The 17,347-nt window shown below is 39.1% G+C and overlaps 1 protein-coding gene across 37 annotated transcripts in view; it reads left to right on the top strand.

Annotated features, from left to right (window-relative positions):
* The window catches only part of LOC110459976 (zinc finger protein Gfi-1-like), a 106,934-nt gene that overhangs the window by 22,342 nt on the left and 67,245 nt on the right, over nucleotides 1-17,347 (top strand). Inside the window, exon 5 of one of the 37 annotated variants that reach the window (XM_021512647.1) lies at nucleotides 14,510-15,255. The exons of 23 other annotated variants lie outside the window; for them this stretch is intronic. In XM_021512647.1, coding sequence (XP_021368322.1) covers nucleotides 14,510-14,817 — 308 coding nt within the window. In that variant the 3' untranslated portion in view covers nucleotides 14,818-15,255. 13 more of the 37 variants (XM_021512597.1, XM_021512636.1, XM_021512606.1 and 10 more) reach the window with 13 other exon arrangements.

Consider the following 17,347-nt stretch of genomic DNA (forward strand, 5'->3'; position numbering starts at 1 on the left):
TCTTTAAGACTATTTTCAACATCTTTCTTATCACAAAAACTAACCCTGTCTGGAAAGAAATGTAAAGTACCAGTAAAATTTGTGAGTTTCTGAAGGACTATTTCTCTGTTTTGTTTAGGTAGACCCTCGTTTGGTGATGAAACATATGATTCCTCAGTGGATATGTCGGATCGGATGTCAAGCTTCGCATTTCCGTGTGAAATTTGTCGAGTTGTGTATTCCTCCGCTGAAGATTTAAAGACCCACCACAGGTGTCACCGAGTTGGCCCTGAAGTTATAAGCTGTGAAATTTGTCACGTTGTCGTGTCCAGCGGTGAACACCTGAAAGAACACATGACTCAATCTCACACAGAAGAGTTCAAATATTTGTGTTTTGATTGTGGGAGGGGTTTTACATCGTACTCCAGTTACAACAACCACCAGCGGCTGTTCCACAGAGCCGATTTAAAGTGCCCTGTGTGTAACATTTGTTGGAAAATATTCCCATTTGAAAGTAACCTTCGGTATCATTACAAAAAACATTCAGAAGTTAGAGAATATACATGCGAACATTGTGGAAAATCATACAAACACAAAGGGAAGCTCAAGATGCATAACTGCCTGATGTCAGGACAGCCTCCGGTTTAGAGAGCTTTACCGGGTGTGGCATATATCACTCAAAACGTGATACAAATTCACCATGTTTGACCAAACGATCGACATCGGATGATAAAATACAGTCCTTAAATATTTTTAAAAATTCAACGGCTGCTGTATTGAATATGGTTAAAGTATCATACAAAAGTCTGGTATCTGGAGAAGCTGTACCTCTTCTAGTAGTGGTGGTTGTCGACAGTTATCGCCTGTATCTCTTAACTAGCATTGATTACCATCGGCAGTTCCTGCTTATATTTTAACCTGGTAGTGGTAACAGTCAGCAGTTCTTGTTGCTTTCTGTACAAGTAGTGGTTCCTCGTCACTTCTCACCTGTATCTCACATGTGTCTCCTCTGTTAGTGGTTACTGTTGGCTGTTTTTCGCCTATATTTAAACTAGTTGCGGTTACCGTTCGCAGTTTTCACCTTTATCTAAACTGTCATTACTGTCAGCAGTTCCAACCCCAATCTAAACTAGCAGTTGTTACGGAGTGGTGACCTTTATCGTCCTGAACTAGTGGTGACCTTTATCGTCCTGAACTAGTGGTGACTGCTGGTGGTGGCAGTGTGTTTGTAAGTTCCTGGGGAGTACTGATATTCTGTTTGTTTTGTTTAGGTAAACAGTACCCCCAGGAAAGTGGTATGCGAGATGATGACCATGTGTTCTCCGAACCGATAGGGCCCAGTTCATTTCCCTGTCGTACATGCAACTTGGTCTTCTCCACAATGGACGACCTAGCAACACATGATCGATGTCACCACATTGGCACAGAAGACTGGCACTGTCGTATTTGTCAGTTAGACTGTCGTAACGCGGTGCAGCTCAAGTGCCACTTGATACAAGTACACAGACAAGAGTTCAAGAATCTGTGTTTCGAATGTGGAAGGGGTTTCAAGTCGTATTCCAGTTTCAATACACACAATCGTCTGTTTCACCGGACGGACATTAATTGTCCCGTATGTCCCATTTGTAGGCGGGTCTTCCCCTTCGACAGTAAACTCCAAGTCCATCTAAAGAAACATTCAGATGATCAACCTTATTTCTGCAAAGTCTGTGGGAAAACTTACAAATACGAATGGAATTTGAAAGTGCACAACTGTATACATACACAAGGGTTATCTTAACTGAAGTGTCCATTCCTTGTTGTAAATTGTAAAAATTGGTGAACTGCTTTGAGACGACCTACGAACTAGGTTGTGATATAATGGTATACAAGAACCCTGATTTATTTTTATTGTTCAAATTGTCAAAGTATAAAACTGGTGAATGGCTTACTTTTATTTTATTTTCGAACTTAGCCTGTGTTTAAAATCCAGCACAGAGGACACTCTGAAATGTTATATTGTAACAATAACAAATTTATCACAATATAAATAACATCGGCAGGAAATGAGGTGTGTGATGAACGTTGAAGCAATTTCTGTCTGTTACAAAGGAAATAAAGATACAGTAATGTGAAAAAGCAGGGCAGTATTTCAAGTTACCCAAAAACATTTTCCTTTTTTTGAAAAACTTCATGTGGGGCCTGGTGTGATCTATGTATCAAAGACAAATCTGTATATGTGTTTGTTGATTATAATAAAAAGTTGGAAAGATTGATTTGTGAGAATTTGATTGCATCCTTTCAGCAGATGAGACAATAACATTTTCAGTGGATAAGCTTGTTAAAATGTCTATTTCTGCAATTTAAGCCTGTTTTGTAGACGAGTAAATTGATCCAGATTTATTTGTTTTATTTAGGTGAACACCTCAAAAAGCGAGCTGGTATGGACGATGAAGGATTTCCTTGTAATATCTGCAACATAATATACTCAAAAGCGGAAGATTTGATCTCCCACAATCGCTGCCACAAAACGAATGATACTTGGTGTTGTCAAGTTTGTTTCCTCGAGTTTTCAAGTATTGAACATCTGAAAAGACATATGATACAAGGTCATAATAAGCAGTTCAAGCATTTCTGTTTTGACTGTGGACGAGCTTTCTCCGGAGACTGGGGTCTAAATGCTCACAATCGCTTGTTTCATCGTCCCGATGCTAAGTGTCCCGTCTGTTCTATATGTCGGAAAATCTTTTCTTTCGACAGTCAACTGCAAATTCACCTTATGAAGCATTCAAGTGAACAGCCATACTTCTGTGAAATCTGTGGGAGAACATACAAATATAAACGCAATTTAAAGCAACATAATTGTTTACTTACCTAAAGCAGCTATTACAGGCATGAAACTGAAATGGTGAACTCTCAAGTTCCACTCCTGCGTCTAGAAAAAAACAGTCATTGTAAATTTTTAAAAAAACACCACTTTCGAGTCACATCAAGGCTGAAAGTAATTTTGAGGGCTTCAATCCGGCTTCCATTTATTCTCTTACTCACAACTCAAATTTTATTCATATTGTATTGTAGAACTATAGCTAACAGCAGAGGAATGTAAAAAATATATATAATCGGAATAAAATCTGTAAATACATGACACTGTTGACTTTTAAATACAATCCTGTTATTACGTTGATGGGAGAGAGGCTCGAGTGAATTCAGATTTATGATGGAAGAGATCTCTGGTACTTGTTGTATTGATGACATTAATGTGCTGAGAATCTGTTTTCGTTATGAGCTACATGTTTTAGTGAGATCAAGGTGAATGGTTGTCGTATTTGTCGAGTTGTACCTAAAAATTGACATAACCCTTCGTGCTCTCCTGATCAAATTTTGAAAACAGTGTATTTTTATACTAGGAGGCAGTGTTAATGATTTCCGTTTTTAATACCAATACATTTACATCTAGGACATGGCATTACAAGAATACTGACATCATTGTAGTTATGTTCTTGGAGGTGGCATAATGGTTAGTGTTTTTGTGGTTACAACTGACATCAATGTATTTGCATGCAAGGAGGTGGTGTGATCGTTCGTCTGGGTAAAACTAACATCAATGTATTTATATACTAGTAAGTGGCATGATAAGCAGTTCTTCTGGGTAAATACTGACACCCATTTATTTGTTTCATTTAGGTAATCCCTGCCAAAAGACGGGTTGGGGAGACAACTTCCAGTTTACAGAGTTGCCAAGCAACAGTACATTTCCTTGTCAATACTGCCATCTGGTGTACACTAAACCAGAAGACTTGAAATCACACAAGCGTTCTCATAACATCGGTACCAACGACTGGTTCTGTAATGTCTGTTTAACAGACTGCGGCACTTCAAAAGGGCTCAAAACTCATCTGGTGCAAGTTCATGGTCACCAATACAATCATTTCTGTTTTGAATGTGGAAGAGCCTTCAGGTCGTACTCGTGTTTTAATTCTCACAGTCGACTGTTTCACCGAGCAGATATTGTTTGTCCCGTGTGTAGTATCTGCTGTAAAGTTTATTCCAATGAAAGTCATTTGAAAACTCACTTAAAGACACATTCACAGGAGCAACCGTTTACTTGTATAAACTGTGGGAAATCGTACAAATATAAGTGGCATTTGACAAGACACAACTGTAAAAATCCACCTAAAAGGATATTTCCATCTTGAAACTAAAACAACGGTTCTGTCTTCAAGCTAGATGTGTAGTCCAGTCTTAAAGAAGAATAACATTTCATTGTCGTGTGTAAGGTTCTCGAGTACTTTATTTAACCATTGCAAAAAATACTCCAAAATGTTGTGATTAGATATTGGTTAAGTTGAAGACAATTACAAAATATTGGACATTGAAATGTCAGTTATTTATTGAATTCAGTGAAGGACTGGAACCTGTTCTGTGAAGGGATAGGTCAAATAATATTCCTGACCATTTCTTTATTGTTTTTTCATACTTAAAGTAAGGATAGACAGGAAAGTTTGAAACAACTTCGAATTATTTTTGGCAGTTTCTGATCTAGATTACTTTGTTTTATTTAGGTGAACACAACCAAACAAAAGATTTAGAAGATGGCCGCCAATTGTTAAAAGAGACAACCTACAAGTCATTCCCGTGTCAATATTGTCACCTTGTGTACTCGCAGGCAGAAGATTTGAAATCACACGAGCGTTCTCACAATATTGGTACTGATGTCTGGTGCTGTCGTGTCTGTAAAACCGTCTGTCAGACTGCTGAGCAACTCAAAGTGCATCTGATACAAGTTCATAACAATGCATTCAAGCATTTCTGCTTTGAATGTGGAAGGGCTTTCAAGTCATACTCCAGTTTTAATTCCCACAATAGACTGTTTCACCGAGCGGATATTGATTGTCTAGTTTGTAGTATGTGCTGCAAAGTCTACTCCAATAAAAGCCATCTGGAAATGCACTTGAAGTCCCATTCTCAGGAACAACCCTTTGCTTGTGTGCACTGTGGAAAGGCGTACAAGTCTAAGTCCTACCTGAGAACCCACAACTGTAAAGCCATATCAACGTTCTGTTCTGATGCATGAAGAATGGACATTGAGATTGGATATCTGTTGTTTGTAAATATATTGACTAACTTGACCTTTGATGAAAGTAAAGCTTAATTAGTAACAGTTGAGTTTCCGGTGATCCATGCATGTCATTTTACACATCAAGGTTGCGATAGCAAAATACAAATTTGGCAGGTTCTGATCCAAATTTATTTGTTTTGTCTAGGTGATCAGTACCAACAGAAAAGTGGGGTGGAGGAAGACGGACAATTTTTTGACTGCAGTTCTTTTCCATGTCGTATTTGCCATCTTGTGTACTCAAAAGCAGAGGACTTGACGTCTCACGAACGCTCCCACAACATCGGTACAGACTTGTGGTGTTGCCGTGTGTGTCTGATGAACTGTCAAAACCTTCAGCATCTGACCAGACACATGGTACAAGCACACACTGACAACTACACCCATTTCTGTTTTGAGTGTGGAAGGGCCTTCAAGTCGTACTCGACTTTCAATGCACATGAGCGAATGCTACATCGTGCTAACAGAAACTGCCCCGTGTGCTCAGTCTGTGGGAAAACCTTTCCTTACGAAAGCCAGCTCCAGATTCATGCAAGGAAACACTCAACGGACCAGCCCTACATATGTGTTTTGTGTGGAAAAACTTATAAACATGAACGCAATCTGAAAGTACATCACTGTACAAATACCTTGGCTAGTTAACTGACTTGAGTTTACCTCATTCTTGATAACTAATATTTTTTAGGGGTAGCCAAGATTTTGCAGGTGTATATGTTGAATGGGATTGAAGCGATTGGTGTTTAGGTGCATCTGCAGATTTAACACTGAAACAGATTGTTGCAGACGATGTCTTAAAACGTACTGAAGCAAATGATGTTTGATTCATAAAAGTACTGGTACTTCTCCATATTCTGCCTGTGACTTTATATGAGACACTGGGATAGGTCGGATCGTATTTCAGTTGGTTTTGTACAAATGTAATCTTGATATTAACCCGTGTAATTTAAATCTTGTCTATGTTAACTAAAAGATAAGGTACCTCTAGTGTAGAGGTCATAATAAATATTGTGGTACAGCATTCATGGTTTGATGATAATTATATTTTGCTGCGAAAGAAATATTTTTTTGTTTTAAATAAGCAACTCTGTTTGACTATTGTCACATACTATTGGTAACGTGAACAGAGTAATAATGGCTCTTCTGGTTTTCTACTGTATTGAGAAGCTTTTAAACGCTCCACCATTGGAGATCTGAACATGCATGGAAGCTTTGAAATCTCATTGGTCAATTACCATTAATTATCAGATTAGGTGGCTTTTTGTAAATGCATGCCTTTCTGATATAGAACAATAAACAGCAGTTGGACAGCAAGGCCACAAATTAAGCACATTAAACTAATCACAGGCAGTGTAGCTTTGTAGTACTATTCGCTGCACAGACCTGCCAGTACCGACCGGGAGCCTACTGTGTGTGCTGTATACTTAATAGATTCTACCAACCTTTGCGAGATTTGAAAAGTAAATGATTCAATATATACATAACAGTTTAAAGAATGATATCCCTACCTCTTCGTGGGAAATATTCATAAACAATTTGTTTGTCTCATTTAGGTGACCACAACAATCCCCAAAGTGGCTGGGAGGACGGAAAATCATTTGTGACACAGATGATAGGCTGCAGTTATTTCCCTTGTCCTACTTGCAACATTGCATACTCAAATCAAGATGATTTGACATCACATGATCGTATTCACCGAAGTGTGGCCGAGTGGCACTGTCGCGTGTGTTGGTTGGACTGTCAGACCATCATGCAGCTCCAACAGCACCTGGTACAGGTTCACGGTCCCGAGTACAAACACTTCTGTGTGCAGTGTGGACGAGTGTTCAAGTCCTACTCCAGTCTCAGTGCACACAATCGATTGTTCCACAGAAAGGATAATAAACAGTGCCCCACATGTAGCTTCTGTAACAAGATCTACCCCTATGAAAGCCATCTGCAGATTCATTTAAAGAGTCATTCACATGAACAACCCTTCTTTTGCGAGACATGTGGGAAAACTTACAAGTCAAAGTGGCATTTGAAGGCCAATAGATGCAAACCAGCTACAAAATAATCTTTTCCAAGTCATTTCTGTTGTGAACTGGGACAATGATAAGGAATCGGTTGTTTAGAAAATATACATCGGTTTTTACACATAACTCAATGGTGAGGTTCACTGGGATGTTGACTAGGAATCTGTTTGTCATGTGACTTTTTGTTTGTTTGATATTACCCTGTCTTTCTGAGTGTTTTGTTTGATATTACCCTGTGTTTCTGAGTGTGTCATCGGCCAAGTTAACGGTACAAGTGTCGGTAAAAAAGCAAATAAAGGATTGAATGGTAACCTTTTAGTGAATTATTTTGAAACTGAAAAGATAGAAAGAAAAAATCCAGATTTAAGAGCTTTTTTCTCATTTCTGTTTTGTTTAGGTTTACTGTTGTCCGAGAAAAGTGGCATCAGAGATGACAGCCCGTTGTACTCTTCACAGATAGGGGGCACTTCATTCCCCTGTCATATATGCAACGTAGTCTACTCCTCATCGGACGATTTGGCAACACACGAACGTTGTCACAATGTTGGCAACGAGGACTGGCGCTGCCGTGTCTGTTATGAAGACTGCAAAACCGCAATGCAGTTGAAATATCACATGATTCAACTGCATAGTCAGCAGTTCAAGCATATCTGCCACGAATGTGGTCGCGGATTCAAAGGCTACTGGGCGTACAAGTCTCATAATCGAATGTTCCATAGTGAAGCCAATAGTGACTGTCCTGTGTGCAATATATGTGGGAAAGTGTTTCCCTTCAACAGTAAACTGCAAATTCATTTGAGAACACATTCCACTGAACAACCTTTCCAATGTAAAATCTGTGGGAAAACCTATAAATATGAAAATAACCTGAAATTACATCATTGTATAGCTGTGGGAAATTGATTTGAATAGGCAAACTAAGACTTTATATAAAAACAATCGTTAAAAGTACAAGATTTGTCCCAGCAAGTGTGTTGATGGGCAGAATCTAGGTTTGGAATACATAGATAGGGCATTGTGAATCTGACAACACAGTTGAGCTAAGGTTCTAGGTTAATGACCTATGACTAACACAGCAGAGGTGATTTAGATCTTGTGACCTAGGGGTACTTGGTTGAGACAAAGCGGTCAAGGTTTTTGACCTATGACTACATGGCTTAAATAGGGTTGTAGATAGTATGACCCTTGACCACTGTGTTGAGACAAGAGCTCATGGTTATATGATTATCAAAGCGGCAGTAGGCATCTAGGTTTAATGTCACTTGCAGATTGACCTATCCACACTTCCCCTTGTATCTTACAGGGCAGAGGGTGGATGTGTCGACCAACACCACCCCACCAAACGACCAGCAGCTCGACCGTCTCACAGGGCGACACTTTCCCGTCTTCAACGTTTACAAACCCGGCGTTAAGGGCGCCAAAAAGCATCCTTGTAGAGATTGTATTGTTTGTAAGCAAATGGGATTACAAACTGGTAATAGGGCCAGAGTTCAGACAGCCTTTAACTGTCCACAGTGTCGCGTCTCCTTGTGTGTACCAGAGTGCTTTAAAGTCTACCACACACTGCAAAACTATGGGGAAGTACTCCTTGCAAAGGCATCATGTGTCAGGAGTGATTCCAATCTGTGAACATTTGTTTTACCGTCACCTTTTCACTTATTAGTTTTACCCTTGCCTTTATAATGGTGGTGGCCAAACCATGTGTTAGTTGGAACCGACTAATGAAATAGCAATTTGAGAAACATTGAGAGTGTATTTAAGGGTGTTATGAAAGGTTATGAAAGTTGAAGACTTGAAGGCAATTTTCTTGAGTTGGATGTTGTTATTTAGCTTGTAATATGCATGCAGACGACCATTTTAGTATTTGTAATAAAACAATACCTGAAAGTTGATCTCTTGTTTATCTTAGGTATTCAGTTAAACACCAGAACAATGGTTGATGCTGGAGGTGCTTGTACAATGTCCTTAGTGGATAAGTCACGAAAGCCGCACAAGTCGATGGTGGAAACGACGGTTCCCGAATCTTCTGGTAGTGCCTTCAACCAGAGGTGGATGTCCTCGGAAGCTCCAGATAAAACAACCCACCATTATCCCAAATCCAATACAACATACCAATACCATATGTCTGAAATGATGACAGACATTTTGGACAAGACAATGTATACTTGTACAGTATGTGGTATTGTTTACTCCACCCAGCCAGATCTCGAGTCTCACGAGAGAACACACTGTCAGGGTCCCAAGAAATATATGTGTGTGGTCTGTCATTGCGAGTCTGATTCCAAGGAGAACTTACGAAGCCATATGGAGACAAACCATGGTCATGAATACAAATTCTTCTGTTTTGAGTGTGGTAGAGCATTCAAGTCCTACCCTAGCCTCAACAACCACGATCGTTTGTTTCATAGATCTGATGCAGTCTGTCCAGTGTGTGATATCTGTGGCAAAATATTTCCTTTTGAAAGCAAACTGCAGGCTCACATGAAGAAACACTCCCAAGATCGGCCATTTGTGTGCCCTGTGTGTGGAAAAGCTTACAAACACCAGCAGAATCTGAAGGACCACATCACGATCTGTCCTGTACCTTTATAACTGTCTAATGGTCAGCATGCTGTCCAGCCTGTGACCTTCGCCAAGGAAGGACCACATCACGATCTGTCCTATACCTTTATAACTGTCTAATGGTCAACATGCTGTCTAGCCTGTGACCTTCACCAAGGAAGGACCACATCACGATCTGTCCTGTACCTTTATAACTGTCTAATGGTCAGCATGCTGTCTAGCCTGTGACCCTCACCTAGGAAGGACCACATCACGATCTGTCCTATACCTTTATAACTGTTAAATGGTCAACATGCTATCTAGCCTGTGACCCTCACCAAAGAAGGACCACATCACGATCTGTCCTATACCTTTACAACTGTCGAATGGTCAACATGCTGTCTAGCCTGTGACCTTCACCAAGGTCCTTTACTGACTATATATTTAAGTTGTGAAGTAGAATCAATGATGGTAAAGTTGGGTCTTATATTGGTTTTAAGTCAAACAACCCAGGCTCCGAGGCTCCTCCATCTTGATCTGCTGTAACTAGAACTTATGCTGACCCTTCACTTATTTTACTGTCTGTACACTCTTGTATCTAGTAAGTTTGAAACCGCATTCTGAAAAATCCAAAGGTACAGTCTAAAGGCCCTGCTCATGGACAACAATGATAAAAAAATGACCCTTTTGGAAAAATATTAAGCAAGAAATGATTTGACCAATTTGGAAAAAAATAAAGACAAATGATTTAATTTTGAGTATTAACATATTTACCCCTGAATTTTCATAATGAACTATTCCAACCCTTGAATTGGAAGAGTTCAAATGTGTCTTCGGGGTGAACGAGTTAATACGGAGGTACTGCTGACGTGTTTATATTTGTAGATAGTTTTCTATGAGTTGTTATATAAAGTTGATTTGTTGTGTTATATAAAGTTGTTCGATGTGAAATAAATGATGATACTTGAAAGTTGATCTCTTGTTTATCTGTGGTATTCAGTTAAACATGAGAACAATGGCTCAGATGCATGTACATATCTTTTGGGATAAATAGCTACATTCAAATGCCGTCGACTTGTAACTCTCATGTCAGAGTTTGGTTATTTGTAGTAACATCAATCTCTTTTTCTAAAGTATTTTTGGTACAAAATCTCGGCCAACAATTATTTAATTAAGGCTACATGAAGTGCCAAAACATCACTTGAAAAAAAGTGAATAAATAAATAATACAACATTTGGAAGTGAAATGATAATGTTTCCTAGACAATCCTTGTTATGACTGCTGACTTGAGAATAACCAGTATAGCCCAAGTTGTCCACGTTGTTTACCAAGTTGCTAGGGAGTGCATTCAACCAGATGTGGCTGTCCTCAGAAGTACCAAACAAAACAACCCTGCTTTACCTAAAATCTTATACAGTGGGTACGATGATATACCATCATGTGTTGGACAGACAATGTATATATTGACATATTGCAAGGTGGAATCGGTGATGATGAAGCCAGTTCGATAATTGACCTTTATTCCAACCAACCTGACTCATCTGTGTTGATCCTTGTGTCCTTGTTAGCTAGAATAACGGGCATGTTGCTATCACAACAAATACTAGCTGTTTATTGACTGGTTTTCTGTCATTACAGTGTTCTCATTAGTGCTGATCGAGTTATTTACCGAGATGAATGATCTTTTGTGTCACATTCTGATTATTTTCTTCGGTTTCCTGTATTCTAGAATGACTTTGTCAAGATTCACTTGAATTGCATTTCAATACAATATACTGAAGTAATATTCTTGTTATGCTACCTCAAGTAACGTTTAAGGATTACTTAGTCTTTGTCTTCACAAGCGCTGGATTTTTACAGAAACGATAGTTCGCTGAGAATGTGCATGAGTTAAATACATACCAAGGTTTATAGGTCAGATAGCCTTATTTAGCTGTGATTGGTCCATTTCTGATGCTATTTCTTGTCTATCTCAGGTATGAGGAAGGCAGGTCTGTCCATCCAGTCCACCGTTGACCAGGATGAGTTAGTAGCACAGGTACTGGACACAGCGGATTATGACTACCTGTGTCGGATATGCAATATAGTGTATTCCACAAAAGAGGACCTGAAGACTCACAATAAGGTCCATTCTAAAGGACCTGTACAGCACAATTGTGAAGTCTGTCAAACTCAGCTCCCCGATAAAAACCTACTCAAGGAACATCTTCTTAAGTGTCATGGCGATAAATACAAGTTTTTCTGTTTTGAATGCGGCAGGGCATTTAAATCTTACGCCAGTACCAACAATCACGATCGTCTGTTTCATCGGCCAAACACCAACTGCCCTGTTTGTGACCTCTGTGGTAAAATATTCCCGTTTGAGAGTAGTTTGAAAATCCATTACGCAAAGCATTCCCAAGTGAGGCCATTCCTGTGCAAAACCTGTGGCAAATCTTATAAACACAAGCAGAGCCTGAAAGAGCACATGTGTTTGATTTTATCCGGTGTGATCCAGGACCAGTAGAAGGTCAAGAGGTCAAATCAAACTTTAACTTGTGCATTATTTAGCCTTAATACAGAGGTCAAAAGTTGTTTTCCAACCACCCGAGTACAAACTTTATTGTTATTGTGCTTCATAGACTGACTTTATATAGATATAGATATATTCTGTCAGAAGTTTTTGATTGAGAAATTCTGCTGTTCAAATTTTCGAATCATTACAGATTAGGTGTTCTGTGACTGTCATTTCTCTAGTCCCTGTCAAATCTTGTGTGACTGTAATTTCCCTTGTGGGGCTAGTTGTGACGATAGGAAGCCAACATTTCTATAAGCCAGACTGTATGCTGTCTGTACAGTGGTATATACCGTAAAAATAAAAAAAAGTTGGTTGTTGACGAGGCGATGTGTTAGATTTCAGATTATTTAAATGATTTATATATGTACAGACATGGTTTAGTGTTGGTCATCATAAGTGTATGATTCATCTTAACCATTAATGTAGAAACACTGAGCTGTTATACTGTATAACCAATGACATTTTTTTCCTAGTTGATTCAGTCATTAAACATTTAACCCTTCCTGTCTGTGTTGTTGTTTTGTTGGATGTTATTGTTATTAGCCATTAGTGAATAAACAGATTATCAGAATCTGAATGGATGACAGAAGTTTTAAGAAAATTGTTCCTAGGTTAGACCTAGACATACTTTCACTGTCAATCGGACACAAACTCATCACGGATGTAAAATAGATCCTAACTTGATTCTTTGCTGTGCATTTAACCCAGAGTTATTGCTGAACAATCGGACACATCCTTATTGCTTCCTTTTCGTAGGCTGAATGATGCCAGTACCATTACATGTGGACAATTTTTAGCGAATTGGAAGCTAAATTGCAGTAAAAAATGGTTATATTTATATAATTTTACAGGAATTTGATTTAAATCTGTGTTTTTTTCAAATGTTGGCATGTAGCATTTCCGTTTTAAATGCTGAGGATATTAAGTTCCTAAAGGCGACAATCGTGTGGTGTAAGCCTTTTCTTACAAAGTCTTGTCTTATTTCTTGTACAGGTGATCCTAGTGATGGAGGTGCTGTGTTTCTGGACAGCTTGCCCATGGGAGTTGCACCCCTGGCGCGGTGCCCTGCGTGCAGTGTGCTATTTAGCTCCAAAGAAGCTTTAGCAGCACATGAAAAAACACACCAGAGTTGTAAATTCACATGTCACTTGTGCAGCAAAACATTTCCGTTTGAAAGCAATCTGATGCGACATATGCGTTGTCATTCTAGTTTACGTGCATTCAAGTGTGTGACGTGTGGAAAGGCATACAAACATAAACACAAACTCAAGGAACATATTCGTCTCGTACATATGGCCCCTGATGAAGGTCATTCAGAGGCCATGCTCCCACCAAACACGAATAATCAAGGTCAACATTTCGGTCCCTATTCTCAAGAGGAAAATGTGTGTGTAAAAACAGAAGAATTTTCATAAGATTACCACCATATAATGTATCCAACGCAACAGTGGTCTGAACAGGCGGAGGTTTCCTGAATATGTGTGAAAGTGATGGTTCGTTAATTTTCAGCTATAATCTAGTCGTTTGTTTGTCAAAGAAAATTAGTCTGAAATATAAAAAAGAACATCTCTTGTTTTGTGCAGGAAACGATGCGCCTCAAGGATCTTCCTCTACAGGGATGTTGCAGTGTTCAGAATGTGGTGTATACTGTTCTTCAGCGGAGGAATTGCTCAAACACCACAAGACTCACCGAGTTAATCGCTTTGTCTGTGAAATATGCCAGAAAGGTTTCCAGTACGATAGTTTCCTCAAGGTGCACATGCACAGCCATTTGGTGACCCGCCCTTACGGTTGTAAGGCATGTGGCAAGACTTACAAGTGGCAACACCACCTCAAGACACACAAGTGTATTATGCCGGGTGATTTGTCGGGGATGTTCGCAGTGACAAATCCTGTAAATGTGTCCCCACAGACTTCAATACCTCATCCTCACACGTTCCCCACTGTAGTTTCATCCCAAACATCTGGTACTATACCACCCCAAGCGTTTCCTTCAATGGTTCAATCTAAGACCTCTTCTTCAGTACATCCAACCCAGTCATTTCCTTCACTTCCACAGACTTCCTGGGTACAGCCCCAGATGAGCCCTACAAAGGGACCAATCCAAGACACTGGGTTACTGAGCTCAAACTTGTATCAAAAGTGATACTGACCAAGTCCAGTGTAATAGCACAATATTGTGTAAGGAGGTTGTGATATTGTGATTGTATTCAACTGTGGAACAATGTATTGTGATTTATTTGTGTAGATTTAAGTTCAGATATAAGTTAATTATCGAAATTATTGTCCTAGTTTTTGAATCGGTTTTGTTTTTATTTTGTCAGGGAACATGCCGGTAAATATATCGGAAGTTTACTCCGTGCTTCCCTCCTCGGACAGACGGACTTTTAAGTGTGATATCTGCTCCTCCTATTTCTCCACGGATAAGTCCCTGGACAAACATAGAAAGAGCCACGGCACTGAGCGCTTCTCCTGTCACATCTGTCAGAAAAAATTCCACTTCATGAGTTACCTGAAGGCTCATGTGAAGTGTCACTCGGATGCTCGGCCTCACGTGTGTCAGTACTGTGGCAGGTCCTACAAACATTTACACAACCTCAAGGAGCACAGGTGTTCAGGCTGGCAGGTGTAGACAGGTGTGATCAGTAACTCGTATTCAGACAGGTGTTATCAATAACTCATATTCAGACAGGTGTGATCAGTTACTCGTATTCAGACAGGTGTGATCAGTAACTCATATTCAGTCAGATATTATCGGTAACTCATATTCAGTCAGATGTGATCAGTTACTCGTATTCAGACAGGTGATCAGTAACTCGTATACAGACAGATGTGATCAGTAACTCGTATTCAGACAGATGTGATCAGTAACTCGTATTCAGACAGGTGTGATCAGTTACTCGTATTCAGACAGGTGATCAGTAACTCGTATTCAGACAGATGTGATCAGTAACTCATATTCAGACAGATGTGATCAGTAACTCGTATTCAGACAGATGTGATCAGTAACTCGTATTAAGACAGATGTGATCAGTAACTCGTTTTCAGACAGATGTGATCAGTAACTCGTCTTCAGACAGATGTGATCAGTAACTCGTTTTCAGACAGATGTGATCAGTTACTCGTATTCATACAGGTGTGATCAGTAACTCGAATTCAGACAGGTGTGATCAGTAACTCGTATTCAGACAGGTGTGATAGCTGACATGTACTCGCACAGGTATTTAGCCTTCCTTGGCGTAGTTACTGTTACTGTTTTGGCAGTGGTTACCTTGGCCCTTTCACCACTGTAGACCATAATGGACTCATCCATATCAATGCATGGTAGAGTCTACTAAAGTTACATAGGGGTGAAAGGGTTAAGGGTTGTGATGTTTTTTGAAACAGGTGTGATGTATGATGAGCCAAGTGTTATGTGGCAAAAAAAGAGGTGATTTTTTTTTTTTACAAGATGTATGATTGGTATCAAATATTATATAAAATATGATCCAGTGTTTTCTTAACATGGACCAACCAGCATAAACTACATGTACACATAATACACACATGTAGTATACAGACTGGCAGGTATAATCTACGCAAGTTCAAAATAATAAATGTAACAGAAAACAAATTTCCTTAAAAAGATTAAAATTCATTTTTTTGCAAATAGATACGAGTGACTTAGGATAACAGATATGTCCTGCTCAGTTGTAACTCTTGTAATTACTACAAAAATCCACAGAGCACTGATCACCCATAGTTAAAGAGTTATTATTCAAAATTATTAATTAACTACAAAAATATACCTGAGTATGGATCACCATTTTTAGATACCCTGTAATTACTATACAAAAAGCTCATGAGGGTAATGATCTGTCTGCGTCCACCCAAATATTAATCTCCCTTTGTTCGAAGCCTCATAACCACCAAAAAAACTCCAATCCAATAGAGTATTAAATACAGGCCTCAAATTACTACCAAAAAAATAATCTAACGGATTATTGATTTCTCACAGTAAATAGAAACCTCATATATATACTACCTATTTACATGGTAATAAGACACAGTTGAATACCTTTACCGTAATTTCGTAGGTAGTGAATTGTAGGCGATGAAAACGTAACTCGTTGGTTTTCTATGATCACTTCTGTTATTGTCCATTGTTGTACATGATGCATGCTTCGTTGTGTTTGTCTTTGTTCTAAACTTACACAATTTTTTGTTTAATAAAATCAAAAAATTCAAATGATCAGATTTTTTTCTGCCTTTTTTTAGCTGTCTTTGAGTATATTGTACTTTGAGCAAGTATGTTAAAAAGAAATTCTCAAAAGTTTGCCAAAGTAATGCTAAGGTGCTGTCTTGTTTTGTGCAGGCGAAGGGGGAACTCAGCCAACAGGTCAAGGTCAAGATCACAGTGTAGATGCCTCAGTTGTTGGTCAGATGTTCAGATGCCAAGAGTGTTTGGAAGTGTACTTTTCTCTAGAGGCATTAAAATTACACCAAGAAAACCACAAACTTGGGGTGATTGTGTGCCCTCTGTGTATGTGTGAACTCGGAGATAAGGAGGACTTTCAAACACATATACTAAGCACACATCCCAACCATCGCTTTACATGTCTCGAGTGTGTCAAGGTGTTTCGTACCAAGCCTGAATTTTACAAGCACCAAATACTGTTTCATCGCTCCTCAGAATGTCCTACCTGTAAAATATGTGGCAAAATGTTTCCGTTTGAGAGTAATTTGAAAATCCACGAGCGTAGTCACTACAATGTGCGGCCATACTTGTGTAAATTGTGTGGGAAATCGTACAAGCACAAGTGGAATCTAAAGGACCACAAGTGCTGAGTAGACCTGTAAACTGTGGTCGTCGCTAAACTCAGTTTTGATATTAATGATTTACTTACAATGGTATACAATTAAAGGAAGAGATGTGTATGAGAAGAGCTAAATGGCTATAGTTCAGAAAGATTTTGAATACCTGTTGGAGACAAGAGTTGTCGAAATTTAGTGGAGGCAAATGTATGTTGCGGAGTTGTGGGGAAAAACAAAGATAGAAGAAAAGTTCACCATTTCAATGTGCTAGGTGTTGTCAGTTCAGTATCGTGATGATGTACAGGTATTTCTTAATTTACAAAGATACTTCTGGTTAAAAGTTGGTACATGTTATTTGAAGTTTGATC

This window comes from Mizuhopecten yessoensis, unplaced genomic scaffold (genome assembly GCF_002113885.1).
Source record: "Mizuhopecten yessoensis strain PY_sf001 unplaced genomic scaffold, ASM211388v2 scaffold10275, whole genome shotgun sequence".
In the NCBI taxonomy this organism is placed as follows: domain Eukaryota; kingdom Metazoa; phylum Mollusca; class Bivalvia; order Pectinida; family Pectinidae; genus Mizuhopecten; species Mizuhopecten yessoensis.